Below are 21,727 nucleotides of genomic sequence, written 5' to 3' on the forward strand. Positions count from 1 at the left end.
ATAAGACACTCTGAACAAGAGAAAGCAGGAGAATGGGAGGGAGATTCTCCATATTTACATTGATAAAACACAAAGATTTGTTGTAAAATAACCCACTTTGTATTCATGACTCACATTTACAAAAGGCACTATCCCAATCCCCACTCCTGCATCCCTCTAATTTCCATTTAACATTGATCAATTGAGTAGTGTTACACACTTATCAGCAGGACTAATTTATTTATGAACCTGTCATTTGTAATCATTGATTAGGATGTTCTCAGTTAGGGAACTAATGATATGCAGAGGTAAAAGATTCCCTAATTATTGTGTTTTGTATAATTGAGGCTGTGCACTTCTGCAGGAGGGTTCAGAGGGGAGCTGACTGCTGCCCTGTCTGCCACACTCCCGGGCACGCCAGCAGAATCTTAGTAGATTCACTAGGACTGCAACTGATGGAAAACACCCCGACACAGTGTCATTTATTGAGACTTTGTTTCATTACAGTGTTCAGTCTGTGTAAAATGGAATATTCCTACCATTAGCAGTTCTGTCTCATTTAGTAAATACAGCAACTGCATAACAATTACAATACAGTGGTATTAGATGAAGTGGACATTAGTTAAAAGCATGCAAACAGCAAGCCATGGGCAAGTCTAACCCTGTTCAAGGAAATCATATGTCTTGTTTAGCCTTTGAGCTATAGTATTTTAAGAAATGCCATATCACCACCACTTTATCCTGCTAAAAGTTTCAGGACTCCCCCCTTCGCTCCAGTCAGATGAGTTTGCGACAGGTCAAAGAGTGCAATGCAATCCAGAGATCCTTTATTTGGTTTGACGTACTGATGAAGATGACCGAGAATGCAATATAGCATGTCATTGCCCTTCATTATTTTCTTGAAACTACTTCTTATCTTTTGCTTAGTATTTTACTTGCATGTAAGACATAGTAATTACTTTGTATTATGGTGTACGGAGATTTGTTTTTCTGATACTGTCAGAAATTGTTTAACATCTTTTTGTTTGTACAGTATCATCAAATCACAAGACATTTTTCTGGGGTCAGCAGCAATCCCGGGATCATGACTTCTATAACTGACTAATTCTATATAAGCAGACAAAGCTGCTAAACCCAAATTATGTTAAGATAAATTGGCAATGTATCACATTTTTTTCTTTTTGTTACTATACACAAACTGTGCTTAAAACAAAGTTGATTTTTGATGCATTCACTTTGATTAACTTACCAACCAACTTAAAACAGACTCTGTACCAGTCTTGTCAGCAACACTGAACCAGATATTCAGGCTATCCTACTTGAAAAAACCTGGGCTGGAGCATTATCAGCCACTGGTACAATAATTGGGTGCAAAGTGTTCTTGCATTTTTCATTTTTGACCAGTAGTGGGCAGTCTTGAATCGACTACCCATTCAAGACCCTCATATCCATCCTCAGGAAGTGATGAAATTCTAAAATGTTTTAAGTCCTTGGACCACACAAAATTGTCCCCCTCACTATAGTGATATACTGAATTAATACAAAACTCCTAAAGTCATAAACTTAAAAACATCTGTTAATCTCATACACTTTATTTCAAGTATACTTACATACTTACTGCATAGTATGATAAAATGTAGATAAAATTTAAATATGTATTTAAATAGATCAAACTGCTTTTGATTTTTCCATTTCTTCTTCTAAAATAAATCCAACAAGGCTAACTGTTTAAGGCAGCTTTTTGGCAGAAGAATCCTAAGGTGTACCAAAATCCTTTTTTGAAGGTGCAGGAAAGTATCATTAGTGTACCATCAAGAATCAAAATGATTTAATTTTCAAATTTTTTGTCACTCATAAAGAAAATGAATGAGAAACATCATTGCTTACAGTAAGTGGTGTCAATTATTATGATGTTGAGTGAATCCACATATATAACAAGAAAAGGGCACCAATATCCTAACTAAATCGATAGAAGTTTAAATACAAAATGGTCAGTAAAATGAGCAAAAGTATAAGCTTTGGAATCCGACTGTATAAGGAATGCAGAGAGCAGCTTTCATAAAACATTCCACACAATGCCATCATTCATCACCATTTTAGGTGAACATTGTTGTAAGCGACATCTGGTGAAAAATACATTAACAACAATAACATCACCTGCTAAACACAGCATCTTTGCAGCCCATCCAGCAAATCACCACATCGATGCATCTTGGTTGCATTTCTGCATTAGAATTTCCACTGATTCACAAAAGTCACTTGGGGAGTGAGAGTGAGTGGTGTGTCTGTGGTACTTTTTAAATTATTGTTTAGGGCCATTAGTCTCAGGTTTCATCCCAAGCTGCTCCGGCCTCTCCGCCTGTCTGACCAAGCTGGGGCTGAGGCCCCTGAGTGCTGCAGAGGGCAACCGGGAAACCCCATTCACTGTCAATGCTCCACTGTCTATTGGGCAGATATAGTCCGCAGAGTCATCAGGTTTTCTCTTTCTCAGGTGACTGAATTGGGTGAAGCCCAACTTCTTTGGCTGAAAACACACAAAAGTCCAAGCCATTAATAATTAATTAATTTTCATTTTGTGCTGTAAAAACCACAGAACATTTTGATTCTTACAATGTGTTCTTACCTTGACTTTAGCAGTGGTAGTGAGGGGAACGTGACCTGTGGCATTGCCATACTCGCGCTTCTCCTGTGTGGCCTGAGGCCCCACCAGGGCAGAGAAGGCCGTGGCGAGGTGGCGCCGGAGCAAAGTCTTCTGGGGAGGAATATTTAGCAGCAGGGCCAAAGTCTCTGAGCTGAACCGCGGCTCCAGGATCTATGGAATTTGACAGCAACAAATTTAGGTCTCCAGGCACGTAATGTAAGCATGTGATGCCATTGTGCCCTGGTAAATTTGCGCCAAAGCTCAAAATTTACAGTACTTACAATCAGTCCACCATGAACACCACTGCCCCGTAGATTAGGCGCATACTCAGCTAGATCGACTGCTCTTAGCCACTCCATCACACGATGGTTAGACCACTGCACCACCTCTGAGGGAGAGGGTTGTTTCTGCAGAAAGTTAAAAATAATATTATTTGGCATTATACCCATTTCTATCTCACTCATTACCGACTGACCCTCCTCCTAAACACACTTCTTAAACAGCACTAGTACTTTAGACACAATTGTATGAAAGGAAAAATGTTCTGTTACTGGGAGCATTCAACATCTGTCTATCACCATCTTGTGGGCAACTGATGTGATTACACCTGTTCATCATCTAAGAGCAGTAGCTCAGTAAAACACAATCCACAATTTCATCTTCCACCCACTCCTTTCCACCTTGGCTTACCTCCTCCCCTGGCCTACGTCGAAGACAGTGGGGGTTGAACTTGTTGGCATGAAGAACATGAATGGCACATTTAATACTGAGATGATGAAGCTGGCTGGTGACCTTTAGAGTCAAGAGGTCATTCTGGGTGAACAGCAGAAGAACATAAGTGAACTTACAAATTCATAACAGTGTTATATGTTTGAAATTTAAATAAATGCATTTTGCAGGCATCTTTCTAGAAAATGTAGCAGTACATGAAAGATTAAGTCTTACCACTGTGAGGTATTGTATCATTCGACCATCTACTCGGGCCTCATGGAACTGGTCTTTATACTGAGGCAAACCAATATCATCCAACCAGCCTATACGGGGGAAAATCAATCAATCATTAATTCACTTCACTCACTTAACATTTTAATTCTAAATCTCCACGGGCAGTCAGCTGTCAAAACACAATCCCTGTAACGGCTCAGTTGAGATACAGTTCCTGGTTTTGAATGCTGTATATATTTGCATTTTTTTTAATATATTTACATTTTGATCTTACACATTACATTTCTTTGTTTGGTTTGTGGCATGAGAAGTCAGACTTTCTATTTGGACATCTGATTCAAATGAGAACATAAAGCATCAGAAGTTCAAAATGTAGAAAGAGTCTTACGGGTGACCCAAATGTGGTCCAGCTCTGACGATTTCTCTACAACTTTAGTGGTGAATGCCCTCAGAGCAAGCTGCAGCTTCTTCCTGTGCAGTGGATTCTTCATACCCATCTCCTGAGGTCAGAAAGGACTGTTTGTCATGATAGAACTAAACATTGAGGTAAATCTTTGGTGGTTTACCCACACACCACGCAATTTAATTCATCCTGATAAACTCTTTTAAGTTTATCTGAACATTAGGATGTAAATATATATCAATAATTTTGATTTATACTATGTATTATTACTGAGTCCTAAATTTAAGATATTTAGTTGTTTAGTTTAAAGTGACATCAACCGTCCTGTTTTATTCTGACCTTCTCAAAGTCCTGAGGTGTAGCAGACAGCAGTGTCTGTCCATTTTCAACCCACTGTCTAGAGAGACTGACGTACTGGCCCAGTCCATAGTCCTCTAGCCAGCCACACACCTGCTCCTTGGTCCACTGGCTGAATGGAATATTCATATCACTGACAGAAAAAAAAGAGAGAAATTAGACACGGGACTAGTTCATTTACTTTAATTGGTAATATAATATTCACAGTAAAATACATAAAGCATACCATACATTCAAAACACAATTTGATATCCTAAGAGAAGTGTCTTCTCATTTTAGCCCTTTAGGAAATGGTGGAGGTGAGAATGAGGTGAGAGAACTTAACCAGATTATTTTAAGGCAGCGGAGTATAAGAGTGACCTCGCTGATACAAAACCCTTAAAATAGAGTACTGAGAGTACTGTAGGCGAGGACCGGTAGAGGCACACAGAGCTTTACCGTGCAGGGTCATACGATTCAGGAGTCCTGGTTAGTCTGGGTCCTGCTGTAGCCCGCAGTCCCCCTCTTCTAAACTGACCCCCATCTGGATCTGCTGCTTGAAGCCCCCCAGACTGGGTTCTTCGAAGTCTGTATGGACAAGGATAAACTCCTGGCGTTACTTTCACTCTCAGAGTACAAAAGACAGATCTGACACATTCAGTAAACGCATTACTTATCATCTATTTTTTCTTGATGAAAATAAATAATAGGATAAAAAAAAATCAAGATGGAAAATATTCTTTATTACTGAAACCCAAATAGTAATTCATTACTGAGCTAAATAATTCTGTTTTATTACACACATTTTAAAGTGTGTTTTTCCACTTGTTAAATGTAGTGGCAATATTGTATTACCAGAGGAATAGTTTATTACAGTACAGTATAATTTATTCACATACACTTAATACATACACATAAACCACCAACTAATACTCCACACAAACCCATACAATGTATATTATCTATACACAATCTAACATATGTTAAAATGTATACAAGATATGAAACTTATATATGTTATTAAAAACTGCCAGTCAAAGTTGGTCTACTGGCTGGTGTTTCCTTCTTGGCTTGGTACTGATAATCTGTGCTGACATACTGTTGAGGTATTAATCTATTTTACAACACTCACTTTCCCCAGAGTCTCTTGAAGCTCCTGTTATTCTTCATGTATTCTGGTGAGCCCACAGCTCGTTGGCCAGGCTGTGTATTTGCCCCAGAATGAACAGGGGAATTATCGCTTGAAGTGCTGTCATCAATTTTCTCCAACTTTCCTTTAAGAGTTACAAAAAACATAGTCAGTGTAATACTACTGAGTACAAATTTGATTCAAATCATTTGAGTGTACTGTGAAGGGCTACTTAGATTTTGCAACATTTTATAGATGCATTTGATTAGTTAAAAATCGCAGTTTACTCATAATAATTTGAGTAGTCAAAAGCCCCACAATAATGTTGCCAAAAAAGCATTTCAGTAATGATGCCTTTGAAAAGATCTGGTCTGTTTAAATTTGTAGTTTTCTGTAGTTGTGAATTGTTGGAGACACAATCTTGATGACTGAGTAAAAAGCAGCCAAAAACTAAATAGCACATTAGGAGCTAAGTGGTGCGTGTGTGGTGGTCTGGATTTTCACAATGCTCTATTCAGGAGAGGGAGCGCAGGTTACAGACCATTGAGCTCAGCAAATAAGTCATCAGTTAATGTCCCATGAAAAAGACTGGGTTTAAGCTAAAATTTACAAGGTGTGATCTTTATGATATAGGCTGCAGTCAGTCTCTACTCTGCAGCAGAACTTGGCAGAGAGAAATCAGGGTGGGGCTCAAGTTAAAACCGGTCAGTGAAGCTGAGGAAGGGTGGAGCTGGGATGAATGTGGTCAATCAGAGCAAGCGGGAGGGTGTGTTTGGTGAGAAAGTCTAACCCATGATCCATCAGCTCTGTCAGGAGACTCTGCAATTAGTTGTGATCAAAGGTGTAATGGTCGTCTGGTCAAAGGAGAGTGGTTTGCTTCAAATATGAATCCTGCCTTTGCTCATTGGAATTACTGCCCTCACGACTACTCCACAGAAAAAGGAAGTCTGATCCTATATCGAGGATTATTACTGTACACTATCAATCATGTCATAAATTACAGCCTGAGTTAATATGTCTGGATTTACTTTGGCTGGAGTCTCCATCTTCACTCCCATCTGGAGACCTATGGCTCTGGATTTCACTGCTGCTGCCTCCGATCCCGTTTTGCTCTGACAGAGAGGAATTCACAGGCAGCGTCTGACTTCTGGTGTCACCCAGAGCACTCTGGATAAACCACACGGATATGAATACAAAAGGCAAGCAAAATCAGAAAATTAATTGTAATTGTATAGCAGTGATACAAATTGTGAATTCTGTCACACATCAATCATGTAAGACACCATACAGTCACTTTCATGTACTATAAAAAAAAAGTAAAGTCTTGGCATATTAGATTTGAAAGTACCTTTTGTGAAGGTCCATTTGTTAGGTCATTCATGCTACTTGATAGAATCTGTGGTTCTGTTCTGAGAAGATAAAAGCACAATCATCTCAGTCAAATCCAACTGATAGACATTGGCATGAGTCACTGATGAATAGCTGCTTCGCTACCTGGAATCACTGTCCTTCTGGACTGATATAAGTGATGTTTGTTGGGAGGAAGAGCTGTTTGTGGAAACCTGCGATGGGTAAAAATTAAAGTTAGAAGAGCTAAAATGACAAACAAACAAACTTCAACTTGTATGAAACCAGTTAAAAGTTTTTCGACCCACTTCAGACTTTACATCCTCAGATTTTGCACTGGCAGAGTCAGTATTCTTCATTAGCCCCTGCTCTTCTTCCTCGCTGCTGCTTGAAGGAGTCCTTCCATTTGGCAATGAATGAACAGCAGGTGGTGCTACAGTAACAAAGAAAGATTTTTTTTTTTCCCTCAACTCAAGCAGTGGCACATACTTCTGTCAAGGAAGGAAGTGTGGTGGCTTTCATTAAGCTCAAATGTTGTTGCTAAGATAATACAAATATTTCAAAGGAAGCACAAGGAGTGAAAAGGCTGATTACCTTGCCTTGTGGTGCTAGTGACCTCTCTGAATTGCCTGCACTGATTCAGGAGTAGAGTGAGCTCTTCAATACGCCGGTCCTACAGAAAACAGAGTAAGGGAGGTTCAAGGTCCACAAAACCCAATTAAGATGTTTATCTAAGGTTAAGAAACACATATAGACTATCTGCTTCACCCTGTTACTGGCCAATATGCCACACAAGCATCCCTCTTTCACCATATGGCCTTTACATCAATGTAGTGGATAGGGCGGGGATTGACACGGGCCTGGTTGGAAATCTTTGTGTTGTGGTAACCAGCTGCGCAGAGTGTGTGTTTTTTGAAGTGGTGCCCATGCCTGGTTTCGCCATGGTTCTCTTAATACAGCTCACTCCAAAATTAGGCTTGGCAGATCGAGGCCTACTTAAGTGTGGCTTTGCCTGAAATGGCTCGCCTTGGGGTGTGTGTACGTGTGTGTCTTCACTAGTGTGCCACATGTAGGGCTGTGTCTGTAAGTCTTTAAAGTCCAAGATTCTCTGGGAGGGAGAATACAAAAGCCCTTCTGTACTATAAATGGTTGGAGGGTGGCGCCTCTAAGAAATGACAACGTCTAAAAACAGTTACCTTCTGACCTTGCAAACAGCAGTGATGATGGCACTTGTATATACATGCCAGTAAGACACTTTACCTTGTAGTAAACAACACACATGCTGCTCTATACTGTTTAATCACATACAGCTGTGCTCCCCAGAAAGAGAAAGAATCAGTTTTCAGATTCCTGGTAACTTACCTTTTCATCGTTGGCAGCAACCAGTGATTTCATTCCACTCTTAAGCCTCTGCAGTTCCTGATCTATAAAGAGAAACCCCATACTGATTATTAATAGGCAGCTGCTTGTGTTATATAAATTATTATACAGTACAGACACATTTAACTGCATATGGTTATTTAGAAAGAAAGGAAAGGCAAAAATACATTCTAACAAGTTGTAATATTTATTCCTCACTAGAGTGACATCCAAACCATGTATTTTTAGATTCATGAAAGCCTTTTTTATCCACCAATCATAGCTTTAGCCATGTCAGCTTTTACATATTTGGGCCAACAGTCCATAGACACTTCCTTTGTAACAAGTGCAGGCATACAGGCAGGATTGCCAGTGAGTGAAAGTGATTATACTAAGCAAGTACCCCAGAGAAGTGTTTTTCTGTGACAGACAAAATTAAGAACAAACAAGAGATTATGCTTTCAAGAATCCATAAAGACAACCGAGAAGCCAAAGGGAAGAGAGATGGTGCACCAAGTAAGTAAACCAGGTGGTGTTTGACAAATCTGCCCCTAAGAGAAAAAATAATAGAATAAAGAGATGTGTGGAGAAAGGATGTAAATGAAAAATCACGTGTAGACATGGCCCATGGGTTCAAAATCATTTTCATGAAATACTGTTTGGGCTTACATTTGGCATTTAGCCTCTTCCTGTACATCTACTCAGAGAGAGAGAGACAGAGACCCATGATGAGACAGTTTATTAAGGGCCAAGACAGAGTTTTCCCACAGCTGTTACTACAAGTTAATGAATGCAAATAGGAGTCATTAACTGTGTCACCTATGAGGCTGGGTAGCTCAGACAGTGAGAGGCTGTTGTTGGCAAGTGGGTCGAGGCCTTGAAGCTGGGTGCTGTGCTTACCTCTCTCTGAGCTCTCGGTGGATAGAGAGGGTCTGGCCAGCAGCTGAGTGTGCAAGCTCTCGATCTCAGCGTTCTTACTGAGCAAAAGCTGCTGAAGGCTGCTGATCTCTGCCTGTGGGTGCCACACATGAGGAATCTTAGCAGACAGGACATGCAGTTCTGCGCAAAGGTACTGTATATGCCAACTCTGTTTAAACACATGCACAGCTAGAAGCACTTTCACATTCACAAAAAAACAGGACAAGTAAAGGCATCTTAATTTAAAGTGTCAGCACATGTCCTCATTTGACACCCAAACTGGGTAAGATCCCCCACATAATACCTACATGTAAAACACCCACAACAAAGCACACTAATGTTACTCTTTTAGAGAACCAAAATATTAGGCCACTTTATAGACTTTATAATTTGTTTGAATGTAAGTTACAGAGTATAAGGAAAAAACAGATGGTAATAAAGTTAAGTTCATGCTGATCTATTTGCCAGTGTTCTGTCTGTCAAGAAGAAAGTGGAAGAAAAATACACTTTTTGCTTTATGCACCACATCATACCCCTATTTTTACTTTATCAAAGCATTACTCCCCACTGATTTGTTTAAAAAGGTATAATAGGATACATAAACTCACACATAAAAGCCTTTTTATATTTCTAATTTTCTTCTATTAAGCTTTTCATAGCTTGATATAAAGAATATCGGTCTAACCACCTTCTACGAAACTGAGAATAACAAGTAAGATATTTCTGTGAGATGTACCATTTGTGCATTTTAAAATTTGGGTAAACATCCATTAGATAGAACAATGCCAAAAGGGTATTTTATGAACTGCTAAAAACTAAAAATAAAGAATTTCAGATGGTAATATGACTTTGAATTGTACAGTATTCACATACACTGCACAACAAATCAGGTCGACCTCCTTTGAGAACTACCAAAATGGTCGAGGTTGTGTCTGACCAGGCGACACCTACAGGGGTTAGTTTGTTAAAAGTGAATCAGCAGATGTATCTTTTGAAATGGTAGAAGTATAACAGAACAAGGAAATATGGTATAATATTATATTATCTCATATAATCTAATACACAGACACAACTATTGTAGTGGAAGGGAAAGAGGAAGGAAGACTGAGAGAGAAATGATGAAATAATAATATCCTAAAAATAAATAATAATATTGTAAAAGATGACGAGATACTCGAGAAAGTTTGAGAAGTTAATGCCATGGGATCATGCCAAAGTATACAAGAAGGACATTAAAAAAGGACTAAGCCATTATTAACTTTATTTCTACAGTCCTTTAAAATAGAAGGTAAATAGCTCTCAGACTTCTTAAGAAAACATAGGTGTCCATGAATGAGAGTGTGCAAAAGAAAATGACTCACTTAGCTGGCTGGAACATCGCATTGGACAGCATTTAGGAAAGTTGAGTGGACAGTTAGCAGTGGAATTTGGGCACTGGTGGTATATTTCAAAGTCTAGACACCATGAAAATCCAAACTTTCTTTTACCTTTGTTGCTTTGAGTTTCTTCTCATACTGTAACTTCTCATCCTCCAGGTGCTCCACTTTGTCCTTAAGAATCCTGAGCTCCTTAATTAAGCCCTGAAACAGAACATGTGAGGAAGATATGCCTCTTAATTTCAGCTGCAAGCCTTAAAAAAACTTTGTCACTCCAATAGCAGGAATAAATAATCAGGTGATGTTAGTAAGCCTGCACATTGTAGCACACAATATCAAATTACATGAAATGCACCTAGAGGTATTAGCTATGTCACACACTGATGCATAACAGATTGACCAAGTTGCATAGTGACATGGAGCACTGCTGAGGATACTTGGTGAATCCATGTTTCATTTGCGTCTGAACCGAAGGATTGCACACACCAATTTAGGACAACCCATGCTGTACACAACATTAGAAGTCACTCAGGCAAGCTGTGCCTACACTTTCTCCTCTACAGTGGTACTGCTGCTCTGCATCTGAGCTACCCTCTTCCAGGCTGTGTGTGTTGCCATCAGACGCATCTGGAGCCTCTTCTAGTATGTGTATCACCCCGGAGGTTCTGTCACAGGACGGCCCGGGGTTTGAGCCCTTGTCCTCTGTGGGGTCGTTGCGGCACTCCACCAAAGTGCTGCTGTCAGCCGGGATCTCCATGGCCTTTTTCTCCTGGATCTTGCTATTGATCTCCTTCTGAAACCTACACATCTGCTCTTGCAGCTCACTAATGAAATTCACTACAGTCTGACAGATGCAGTGGGGGAGAGAGAATTGAGAGAAATGTTTAGAAAGAGAAGAGGAAACACTGTAGAGAAGGTGTATACGTCTGTATTTGTAAGTGAATGCATCATTGCAGAAATTATCTTTCAATCCAGTTTTCCCTCTACATTATTTTTAGGTAATCTGATATTCTACATTCTGAGAAAGTGTAGATAAGGCCTTGAGCCTGAATATTTAATATGATAGTGAGCCTGTGTTAGAAATACAGATCCTTGGCCGGTCCCATATACAGACACACAGGGCCAGTTCTTACCTAGTTTATAGGGATGGGACAATATACGATTTTATCACTCGTGATGATGCAAAGCATTCACAGTAAATTGATCGTGGTGAATTTATCATCGGAAAAATTGTGAAGGGTGATAATATAGCTGGCCAACATGCAGTCCTATATTGATTTATTTCGAATTGCCACAAGGGGGCGCCTCCATATTTCCAGTCAAATCCAAAATGCTAAGCCAGTGACCATGGCTAAAGACACGGTTTACCGTATCACCCACGACAGAAAGTTAAATCGGATGTGCTTGGATTATTCTGGATTCCAAAACAATGAACGACAGGAAAATGAGAGGCCCACCCGCAGAACCTGTCGGAGGAAGGTGTCTGTCTGCCCATCGGTTCAACACCTCCAATTTGAACTCCCACGTCCGTGATAACCATTTAGCTCTGTTCGCTGAACTCCAGGTACAATTAACTTAGCGTTACTGTAAATTACACTTACGTAACGTGACGTACTTAAGTGTTGGTTATGTTGACGTTTATGTAAACGTTCGTTACGTTATGATGCTGTGTGTTGTGAACGTTATATAACGTTTTGGTCACCATTAAATTAAGCTAATGTTGTCTAAGTAATGGTAGCTATGTTAGCTAAATAGCTCATTTGTGTCATCTTTTACCTCTGATTCGATTTTTATCATAACATTAATTTGGCAGCAGTCCATAAGAAATAAGAATTACAATTTATTTTATTTGACAGAAAATCTCGTTGCATGTAGCCTACATGTAACACTGCTGTGCATGTATTTATCAATCGCAACAGCAGAATATTTAAGTTTATCATTTAATAGGCTGTATGCATGTAGAAATGACCATTACAGCATTTCCACTTCAAGTCCTCTCTATTGCTCTCATAGAAAAAAAGAAAATGTGTTGAAGTGATTTCCATTTGTTTTGTAATTTTCATTATTTTCACGATAATATCGTGAACTGCAATTATTTTGGCCAGGAGAATAGTGACATCAAGTTCTTATTTTGTCCTATGCCTATTCCAGAAACACAGTCTGTTTTGTTTTTATTCATGAACCTGAACTTCCATAACATGCATATCCAGTTTATTGAATGGGTAGTTTGAATTGAGAAACTGCAAGAGAGGTGAATAAGTTTGCCATCTTTTAGAGGTGATCATGTTCCTTCAGAAAAAGTGTAAACAGCAGCCAAGTTATGCTCGGACTGTGGACAGAGGAAGTCTCACTTGGGGTCTGGTACAGCGGATATGACAGATGATATGAAGTGCCTCCATGGCTAAATTTAACTATGAGCTTACTGGCTCCACAGCAAGGAGGCTTGCACATGTTGTGTGTGTGTGTGCAAACATGCATATGTGTGGACATGTTTGTGTAGTAAAGAAAGCACGTGGGAGGCCAGTAAAGTGTTGAAAGCAGATTTTTCCTATTCTGTTAAGTCCAAGCAGCTTTTGTAGGGAAAGTAGATTTTGTTCACATAATGAAAGTAGAATTGAGAAGTGCTGAAACATATAGCCATTTGTCCTGCTAAGATATAGAAATCAAGTAGCAATCAACATATTCAATTAAATGTCCTTTTTTTCTTTTGCTGTCAAATGCTTTCAAAAATATGGCTTCCGTTAGGAACGGGATCATTTTTTTCAGAATGGCCTACTCAACCTTTACCCACCACCAAGAACAAAATTCTCTGGGCTGAAGCCTACACACACTCATATTTGGCCCACCATCCATCATGCCAGCTCCGCTATGCCTGAACTCTCTTAACCTGTGAACACAAAGGCTCTTTGACCAGCAGTGTTTTGACAGTAACTACATACATTACAGTATCCTGTCTAGTAAGAGTGCAGCTTTCCTTGCTTTCCCTTTCTCCAATTCATATGGTCACTAAATGCCCAGGATGTCTGCTGGTAACCCAACACATTGGTCTTAAGCAAATACATGATTCAGTTTAAACTGACAAAAAAAATGAAACCCCTTGGAGACTTTTTTTTTCCTGTAGACTTTGGCCAGGAACAACAGAGCCAGGATTTTGGTGAATGTTCCCCTACATCCATCCAGAAAGTGTTTATGGTCTTCCATAAAATCAGCAGCTGACTTCAAGGTTAGATCCATCAGAACACAAGACAGATTTTTGTGTGTACCCTCGTCATTCCTGGCAGAGTTAGGTTCAAATTTCCAAGGACTGAAGCAAAACAGAAGTGTTCCTGAGGATTTTAGTCAAACTAATTCCTCCTTGCAGGCAGTCCTCAATGAAACAACCTATATGGTAATTTGGCAATGAGCCTGCCACGTTCATATAAATAAATCCGCTAAAAAAAAATATGAAGTTTAATTGGAAAATTATACTAAGGGTGAAATCAGTGACAGCTCACACAAGTAAATCAAGTCCGACTGATACATATTCAAATAAGTTCTGACAAACCAAACAACCATACCATATACTGTAAATAAAAACTTAATGAGTACAAGAACTTGCCTCATTCAGCTCTGTAAAAAGCCCTACCTCTGCTTTGTGTTGCCTTTCAGCTCCATGGCCCTGTTTTCCCTCCATGTCTGCCAGCTTTAGTTTCAGGTAGGACACCTCCCCCATAAGACTCAGCTTCTGGTTCTCCAGTGACGTCCTATGCAGGAGCTCCTGTCATCAACAACATACAGCAACAGCATGAATCAACACAAACGGACATAAAGGTAATCACAAATACACGTTAGTACATTACCCCTTCAGTGACAGCACTCAGCACTTACTGAACAAAGGCAACATTAAGTGTGAGGCACAGCAAGCCACCAGTTCTGTAATGACAGTCCCCTCAGACAAACCCACTGGTTTAAAACGCTGTTTGAGTGGCTAAATATACACAACCCATGACCACTATTTATAATGCCTATTTCACAGCTCACTCAAAGCACACAGCAGAGGGGAGGAGAGAGAGTGTGTGAGAGAGAGAGGGGTACCAAAACCATGCAAAACATTCATAGAAAGAACATTTAAATAACTGTGACAGGTGCATTTTCCTTTCAGTGTGTGAACCTTTGCCAATTAAACCTGTGCTGAGGGAGACTATTGGTCTGCTATACACTTCTGTGACTATCTCTCTTCTGTGGTTGTCAGCCTTGAGAGTTATGCCAGGCTATGCAGGCAGATGTATTACTAATTTGGTTGATGTCAAGCAGGTGCTAAATCACTTAAAGTCCACAAATGAGCGTCTGAGGCAGGCAAACATTACATATGGATATATCCATTTAAAACTCTGGCTTTGGAAAATATCTGGGCTTCTTCTAGTGTGCACACTGGAAAATATTAGAGCTTTGTCACCAGGAAGAGATTTACGGCTCAGGTCCAAAGCCTCATAATGACCATGTCTCCAAGAAACCAGCCCTGCCTGCCCTTTGATACACTGCACACGTCCAGCATTGCACAAAGAAGTAGACACTGAGCATTAAGTTCATAACTCATCAGATAGCTAAAAGACATATTCCTGACTCTTATGTACTTTGTCAGAAAAGGCTGGAACAGTCTACTCTGAAGAGAAATTTCACAGGAGCAGCATTATAAGAATGAGATACATTTAATTTGTGTAATACCTGGTTCATCTTACTCCAGTGTCTGCCTGTAGTAAAGGAACGATAAGTGTATTTCCCTCATGGATGCAATGGTTTCAAGTGTCTTGTAGTTTCAGTAGATGAAAGTTTCATACATCCATTCCATTTTCTTTGTCCTTCGTACAGTTCAGCAAAGTCTCCGTTGTAGATTTGAAGTCAAAAGCAAACAACTGAAAGTTGTAGACATACACGTCTAACTTCTCTTAAAGGAGCACCACCCCTATTCTTTCTCCCTCCCATCTCTCCACCTTTTTCAGTTGTTCCTCCCTTCCTTGTTTGTCCCTCTCTCCTTCGCGCTGTTGTCCTCTCTCTCTCTCTCTCTCTCTCTCTCTCTCTCTCTCTCTTCCTGTGTCTGTGTATGAGCATGCAGAGAGTAAGTCCTGGTGTTTACAGGTTGGGGGTGTGGCTAATCGTGCTGTAATCACCTGCCCAGACAGACCAGTCTTACCCTGCTTAAACCAGGCATATACTCACACTGTCCTGGAATGAGTCTGAGCATCCTAAATATTTTGGTTGTCAAGGTTATGTGCAGCCAGATTCACTGGAATCTTAGCATGGAATTTCTTCCCAGGAAGCAGAACTCATCCCGAGTTACATACTACAGCTTATGAGAAATGATTGGATCTGCAGAAGAATCACATTTAAAAGATAAATGGACAGTCTGGGGCCCTGTCACATCTCATTAACTGGAAGAAAAATATTGATATAAAAGCCTGGTGAAAGTCAGAGTTTCCTGACTTTGGTCCAGTAATACGTCAAGCATTTGGTAGCTATTGAGGAACTCCAATGTAAGACTGAAATCAGCGAGGTCAGTAAAGCTGTGTACCTGCTGTAGCATCTCCTCCGTGGAGTTGAGTTTGTGCTGATGGTCCACCAGGGAAGTCTCTAGATCGCTGATCTTCACGCCCTGAGCTTCCACCTGGTCTGTCAGTACACTCACCTGTGTGTGTATTTGTGTTTGGGAACAGAATGATAGTAGAGATAATATATATAAAGATGAATGGACAATTAAACTGTTCAGCCATCATTTACTTCCACATTTCATCACAGAAATACAGCCTAGGTCATAGTTTCTCACAGCGCCCATTCGTTAATATTAGCTATTTTCATTTAATCGCTGCTACTCATTTGTGTTGAAATTTCTGTGTCTGTGCCAGGTCAAACAGTGCAAACATTTCCTTTGAGAAAAAATGAATGCTCCTTTGTGCTTCGTTAGGTGCTTGCAACACTTCAGTGGCTCCAGCAATGTCAGCAGAATGCTGGTTAAATGTAAATCTGTAGAAAAACTATTGAGGCTAATCACATGCTAAAACAGCAGGTCCAACCAGCCAACTGGAGTGGATTTTCTTAAGGAATGTTTTATCTGAGGCCAGAAGAAACAAACAGGGCACCTGCTCTCACCCACACCTACATGCTACAGAGCATGGTGGTGCTAGCCTCAACCTGTCTGAGATGAGCACTTGTTCAGCAGTCCTGAGAGCTGCACACACCTACACACGTATATAAGTGCACAAACACATCAGACAAAACAAGACATTCTATTGTTGTAACAGCACCAAACCCACTTGATAAGTGTTGCTTCACCCATGCAGTGGAAAAATGCAATTACGCAACATTTATAACATAATACTCTAGTCTACCTTTGCCCTTTCACCTTCCTTTCCTTGTCTCTTTCCTCTAACACTGTAATGTGATATGGGCACTGTTTGGAATCGGTTCTCACTAGCAGCATGGTGTCAAATGTCCTCTTTTATTTGAGTAGACTCATAACCAATAGAACTGATTCACCTTTATAAATGGATGTCCAGGCATGCTCTGGGCTAAATGTTTTAATACTACAATAACCTTTTTAAAGGTCATATAAATCTTATACAACAGACAGAAATACTATTGATGCACCCTAACAAAAGAAAAGCATATCCAGGGGAGTGACTAATCTCACCTGCAGAATTAGTGACTCTTTGTCTCCCTCCAGACGTGATAACCGCTCCTGGTAGGACTCACTGTTGCCGTTTGAATGGAGGTTTACCTTCAGAATAAAGGTCACCCATTAAGTTCAGTAAGTACACTGTTAATGCAAAACAGTTGCCCAGTGGGTCGAATTTGGTTTCCTTCAGTGTGATTGCAGCCTCTGACTCAGACAGTACACGCACATGCATGTGTGCACACACACGCACACACACACACACGACTTACCTTTCAGGCTCAAACGTCATTTTCTGTTAGTCTATAAGCGGTTTACAGGTCCTAATCCAGCATTAAAAATTGTGTACAACATTTTGTACCGACTGATTAGTGGAAAAAAAAAATGAAGTCTGAACTCGGGGCTGCCTGTGCAGTCAGGGATATTTCAGAGCCATCAGTGTGCAAGGGAAGTAAAGTGCAACCAAATGAGCTCAAATTTCTTAGAAATCCAGGCTTTCAACCACAATCATGGAAACATTATGTAGCCCTGCGTCCGTCATCCTGCGCCAGCCAGCTCATGTGGTTAGCAATAATTTTAAAATGTGCCTTATTAAGCCTCTTTGCATCAGACTTTAAAAATAGATAAGCCACGTGTTTTAACATTAAAATATTTGATTGCATAATTTAGGTGTTTTTACAGATATTTCTTTTAAATTTTAGTGATGAGAAGAATTGGGTTCCTACACAAGTCCGTCCTCCAATCCACTTGATATTTTTCTTAGTTCAGGTCTTGGCTTAGTTGAGCTATTCACTTAGTTCTTGCTGTGTGCTTAATTATTTCAAGAAAGCCATTTTTTTTAGCCAGCCCAAACCTAGAACCATTAACCTCACATTATTACAGTTGTATCTCCAAATTCTTTTATTTACAAAATTTTGGGGAACGAATTTGCTTCATGACCTCTACTATAATAATGTAACTCATCTCCTGTGAGGTTAAGGTCTGATGAGCAGCACTGAAATTGATTACACTAAATAACAAAAAATTTAAAACAGACTCTGTATACTGTAATGCAATTGAAGATAACATTCATGGAGGAAATACTTCATTTGTGAAACCCTTTCAGAGAGGTGTTGGTTTAATTTAACAAACTTTTTGAAGCTGTAGTTTGTAGTGTTGTTAATCTGAGATGATGGTGAAGAAGAAACTGTAGAGCTTTTGTGTTGCACTGTGTAAAAGTTCAGTATATTGTTATTACTTTGTGTTTTTATAATTTTATATGTGATTCTTGACAATATGTGTTTAAAAGGGTTTTATACATAAATAGTTACTATATTACTGTACTTTCTTACTATTTTAAGATTTAGACAAAGGTACTGTGTATTGCCAAACAATATCATGAGGATTTGTGTTATGTCTGGTATAGAGAAAATTTCTAAATCCAGATTTTTCCACATTATCAGTTGATTGCTAACATGTCATGTATACAAATTTGAATCATTGTTATAACAATGGTTGACAAGTATGTGCATGTAAAGGCTTCCTCTGTAGATCTGAGTCAGTAAGAATGAAAACCTAATGGAGGCAGTCAGGCCTAATGACTTCTTAATGGCAGCAAGATGGTATGTGCTGTCCAAAGACTCCCTATAGGTTCAAGTGGCAGGAAATGATCTCAGCTGACATGTGTATCCATTTATCATTCTCCTTTAACACTTTAACCTTATGACCAGTTTGGCTGACTTGTTGTGCATTCAACAATTCACCCACGTGTCACCACCAGTCAACCATGTAACCTGATGCTCTGGTCAGACTAGAAATGATTAAATCTGCTTCCCATATTGATATATTACTATATTAGCTATTATGTTAAAATATATTATTTTAGCTTCAATACAGAGAGGTTCACTAACTTGTTGCTCTGTTCAGTCAAAAATGTTGCCTTTAAGACTTTGATAGAATAATTCTTGACATTTATCCTAAAACAAGAAGGGAATCTCTGTAATAGCTCAGATACACATGTTAATTAGCTGCTTATTTTCTTACATAAACTTCTAACAGTCCACAAGGGCTTGTATATCAGAGTGCATGTGTTGCATATTCTGCAGAAAACTTCTCAGCTCACAAACAAAACACGTCTTCCTCCCAAATTATGTGCATGGCAGCTGTAATTACGCTGTAAAAGCAACAACACCGCAGGAGCAAAATAAACAAACAAGATCTTTTTTGTGCAATTATGGCGCAGTATGAAAGTATGAAAAGCAAACATGCAAGTGGAGAGTGTCTTACCTTTCTGAGCCAGGCAAAATGTTTGTAGAAATCAATATCATACTCCATTTTGCAGGCCCATTGTGCTGTAGGTCTGGCTCTTAACAATAATACTAATAGAATTTAGCCCGTGCAATAAAGCACCAAGGAGGATGAACAGAGACCAGAATCCACAACAAGACAAAACAGTGGCTCTTAACTGGGCTGTACTCTCTATCTCCCTGAAGCCAACTCTCTTCCTTTTACAGACCCACCATATTGCAGTTGTAGAGTCTACAGAGAAGACTTAGTCCGTGTGGTTTGGAGTCTGGGCCGCCTGAGACTTTTAGAGCTGAGCCGAATAACTCAAACTATGCCAGTTGGCTGTACTCCCTTTCTTTCTTCTCTTCACTTTTTTTCTACCTCTTTCTAACTCCCCTTTTTCTTTTTTCTTTTTTTTCCCCGCTTCCTCTCTAAAGCACGCTCAAAATGCTTCAGCATTTACTACATCTCTGCATTTTTGCTGCACCTCATGATCATTCGTCTTTTTCTGTCCTCCCTTTCTTTCTCCGGTACCTTTCTCTCTCGGTCTCTAGCCCGTTCTCTTGCACTGTCTGAAGTACCTCTCAGTCAAGCTGATTTTGCGGGGCTTCCTAAAGGGGCACAGGGGAGAGGAAACTTTCTGCAGCACATGCTTGTCAGATGTGGTGCCGAGCAAGAAGTCATTAAAGACGACGCAGAACGGGAGGAGGAGGCAGTGGAGGAGATTGAGGGGGAACGTGAGTGTAAAGTTGACAATATCAAACTAATGTAGAAGTAGAGTAGAAAAAACTAAATGCTGGTGGTGGGTAACCTGGACAAAACAAACAAGCAACTGTTGCAGAAAACGGAGGGCAGGAGTAATGCAAGGGTATAAGACTGAAGGAAATCAGGGAGAGCAGGACAGTAAAAAGCAACTTGCAACTGCTTGTACTTAAAACAGGAGCTCTGGATCTCATTACCGGTGCATAGATCCAGCTTCCAGCTCTCTACTTCTTAGCAGACAGGAAAAAGCCCTCCAGATGTTGATGACCAGGATCAAAGAACACCATATCACGCAAGTAATAAAACCCATGGACTCTGGAGTTGTAGACTGTAGTGGTAACTAACAGAATCCTTTCTCATGTGTTGGATTTTGGATATTTCCAGCATTATATAATGCTGTTATGGTCTATTATCTATTCCTGAGTGTTGAAGGCCTTCAGGAGTGAGTGAGGCAGTACTCACCTTGTCTCTCTCCAGCCATTTTAATATAACATTTGCCGTTTCAGTGGAGACTTGTCTCCTGAGAGAGTCCTGTTCTTCCTCACTCCCCTTGCCCTCCAGTGCTGCCCTGAGGGCCTCAGTCAGCTGGAGAGTCTTGAGGGCAGGGTCCACCGGTGGGGGAAGGGTCTGCTGTTGGATACATTGTGAAGACTTGTAATCCTGGCCATCTAATTGCATAACAGCACTGAATAGCCCTTCACCAATTTTGCCTAGAGGAAAGAACAATGGGAAATCATTTATTATGATTATTCGAGCATCATTACTTCTTGGGCATCAGTACTGAGAATACTACTGATAAAGAAGTGACTGGCAGGCAGCAGTATAATAAGAATAGTTCCTGAAATGACCTCTTGAGGGCAATATTGTGCTCCAGTGTGGCTTACTGGATGTAAATAGCATCAAATGGCCCAGTGCTGTACATTGTGGCTTCTGAAATCCACAAATTAGAGGGTCAGCTTGTAGGTTACTGTAATCAGAAGAAAGTTCTTTTCTTATATGCTATCCTAAGTTAAATCAAAGGAACAGTAATGCAGTCAGGACACAAAGTGCACATGTGGACAGATGTGTATGATGTAATGTAAATCATATGTATTTTCATGAACAGTGTGTGATTATTTGCTGTTGTCTGTGAGGTAGTTTCTCAGTAAAGTGTGCTAATGGTTGGACTTTCACCTCTATTAATAGAACTTTCCCTTCTGACCTCGTGCAAAAACACTGCTGTGGTTGTGACAAATAGCACTGACTAAAATGTATCACCTCTGCTAGAAAATACAGGAGGGAAGATACTGGAAGGTAACTTTAGTTTATGTATTCACTGTGCTGTGGGAGATGTAAGCTTAATGAGAAGCAATAAAGTACAAAATGCACAATTGAGTGAGTGCCTGAGTTCAAAGTTCTCATCTAATCAAAAACTTACTTACTTCTATTTCAATAAAACCTCTCCAACTGTAACGAAGTGGTGTCTCACCCTCAAAACAATTTTCCTTCTATATCTTTTATATATATATATATATATATATATATACATATATATACACATACATATACATAAAAGAATGTCGCAAAGGGAAGGCATGTGGGTAGTCCCGGTTTTATGAAGGCCTCCAATTACAAATTGGGC

General features: G+C 39.8%; 1 protein-coding gene across 3 annotated transcripts; it reads right to left on the reverse strand.

Annotated features, from left to right (window-relative positions):
* Positions 1 to 1,867: 1,867 nt before the first annotated feature.
* On the reverse strand, positions 1,868 to 15,280 carry LOC111218422 (liprin-beta-2-like). 3 transcript variants are annotated; one of them, XM_022740725.1, is made up of 19 exons: positions 15,138 to 15,280; positions 14,059 to 14,190; positions 10,545 to 10,637; positions 9,040 to 9,151; positions 8,143 to 8,204; positions 7,375 to 7,453; positions 7,089 to 7,213; positions 6,928 to 6,995; positions 6,782 to 6,842; positions 6,462 to 6,600; positions 5,437 to 5,578; positions 4,764 to 4,892; positions 4,308 to 4,458; positions 3,954 to 4,065; positions 3,566 to 3,654; positions 3,311 to 3,433; positions 2,902 to 3,027; positions 2,603 to 2,791; positions 1,868 to 2,503 (listed from the first exon to the last, which is right to left on the reverse strand). In XM_022740725.1, exons 1-19 carry the CDS (start codon positions 15,144 to 15,146, stop codon positions 2,282 to 2,284), a joined length of 2,163 nt encoding a protein of 720 aa, XP_022596446.1. In that variant the 5' UTR covers positions 15,147 to 15,280; the 3' UTR covers positions 1,868 to 2,281. The 3 variants fall into 3 exon arrangements, with proteins under 3 accessions (XP_022596446.1, XP_022596454.1, XP_022596462.1); XM_022740733.1 differs by lacking the exon at positions 14,059 to 14,190; XM_022740741.1 differs by lacking the exons at positions 9,040 to 9,151; positions 10,545 to 10,637; positions 14,059 to 14,190; positions 15,138 to 15,280 and adding an exon at positions 8,959 to 9,011.
* Between the last annotated feature and the right edge of the window lie 6,447 nt (positions 15,281 to 21,727).

This window comes from Seriola dumerili, unplaced genomic scaffold (genome assembly GCF_002260705.1).
Source record: "Seriola dumerili isolate Sdu_G_001 unplaced genomic scaffold, Sdu_1.0 BDQW01000003.1, whole genome shotgun sequence".
NCBI lineage: Eukaryota > Metazoa > Chordata > Actinopteri > Carangiformes > Carangidae > Seriola > Seriola dumerili.

What these genes read in the sequence shown, in the direction of transcription:
- LOC111218422 (XM_022740725.1), bottom strand. An exon ending in CACTAGCACCACAAGGCAAG is followed by an intron (nt 7,214 to 7,374) that starts GTAATCAGCCTT and finishes TTGTTACTGTAG; the next exon opens with CACCACCTGCTGTTCATTCA. An exon ending in AGATGGAGACTCCAGCCAAA is followed by an intron (nt 5,579 to 6,461) that starts GTAAATCCAGAC and finishes TAACTCTTAAAG; the next exon opens with GAAAGTTGGAGAAAATTGAT.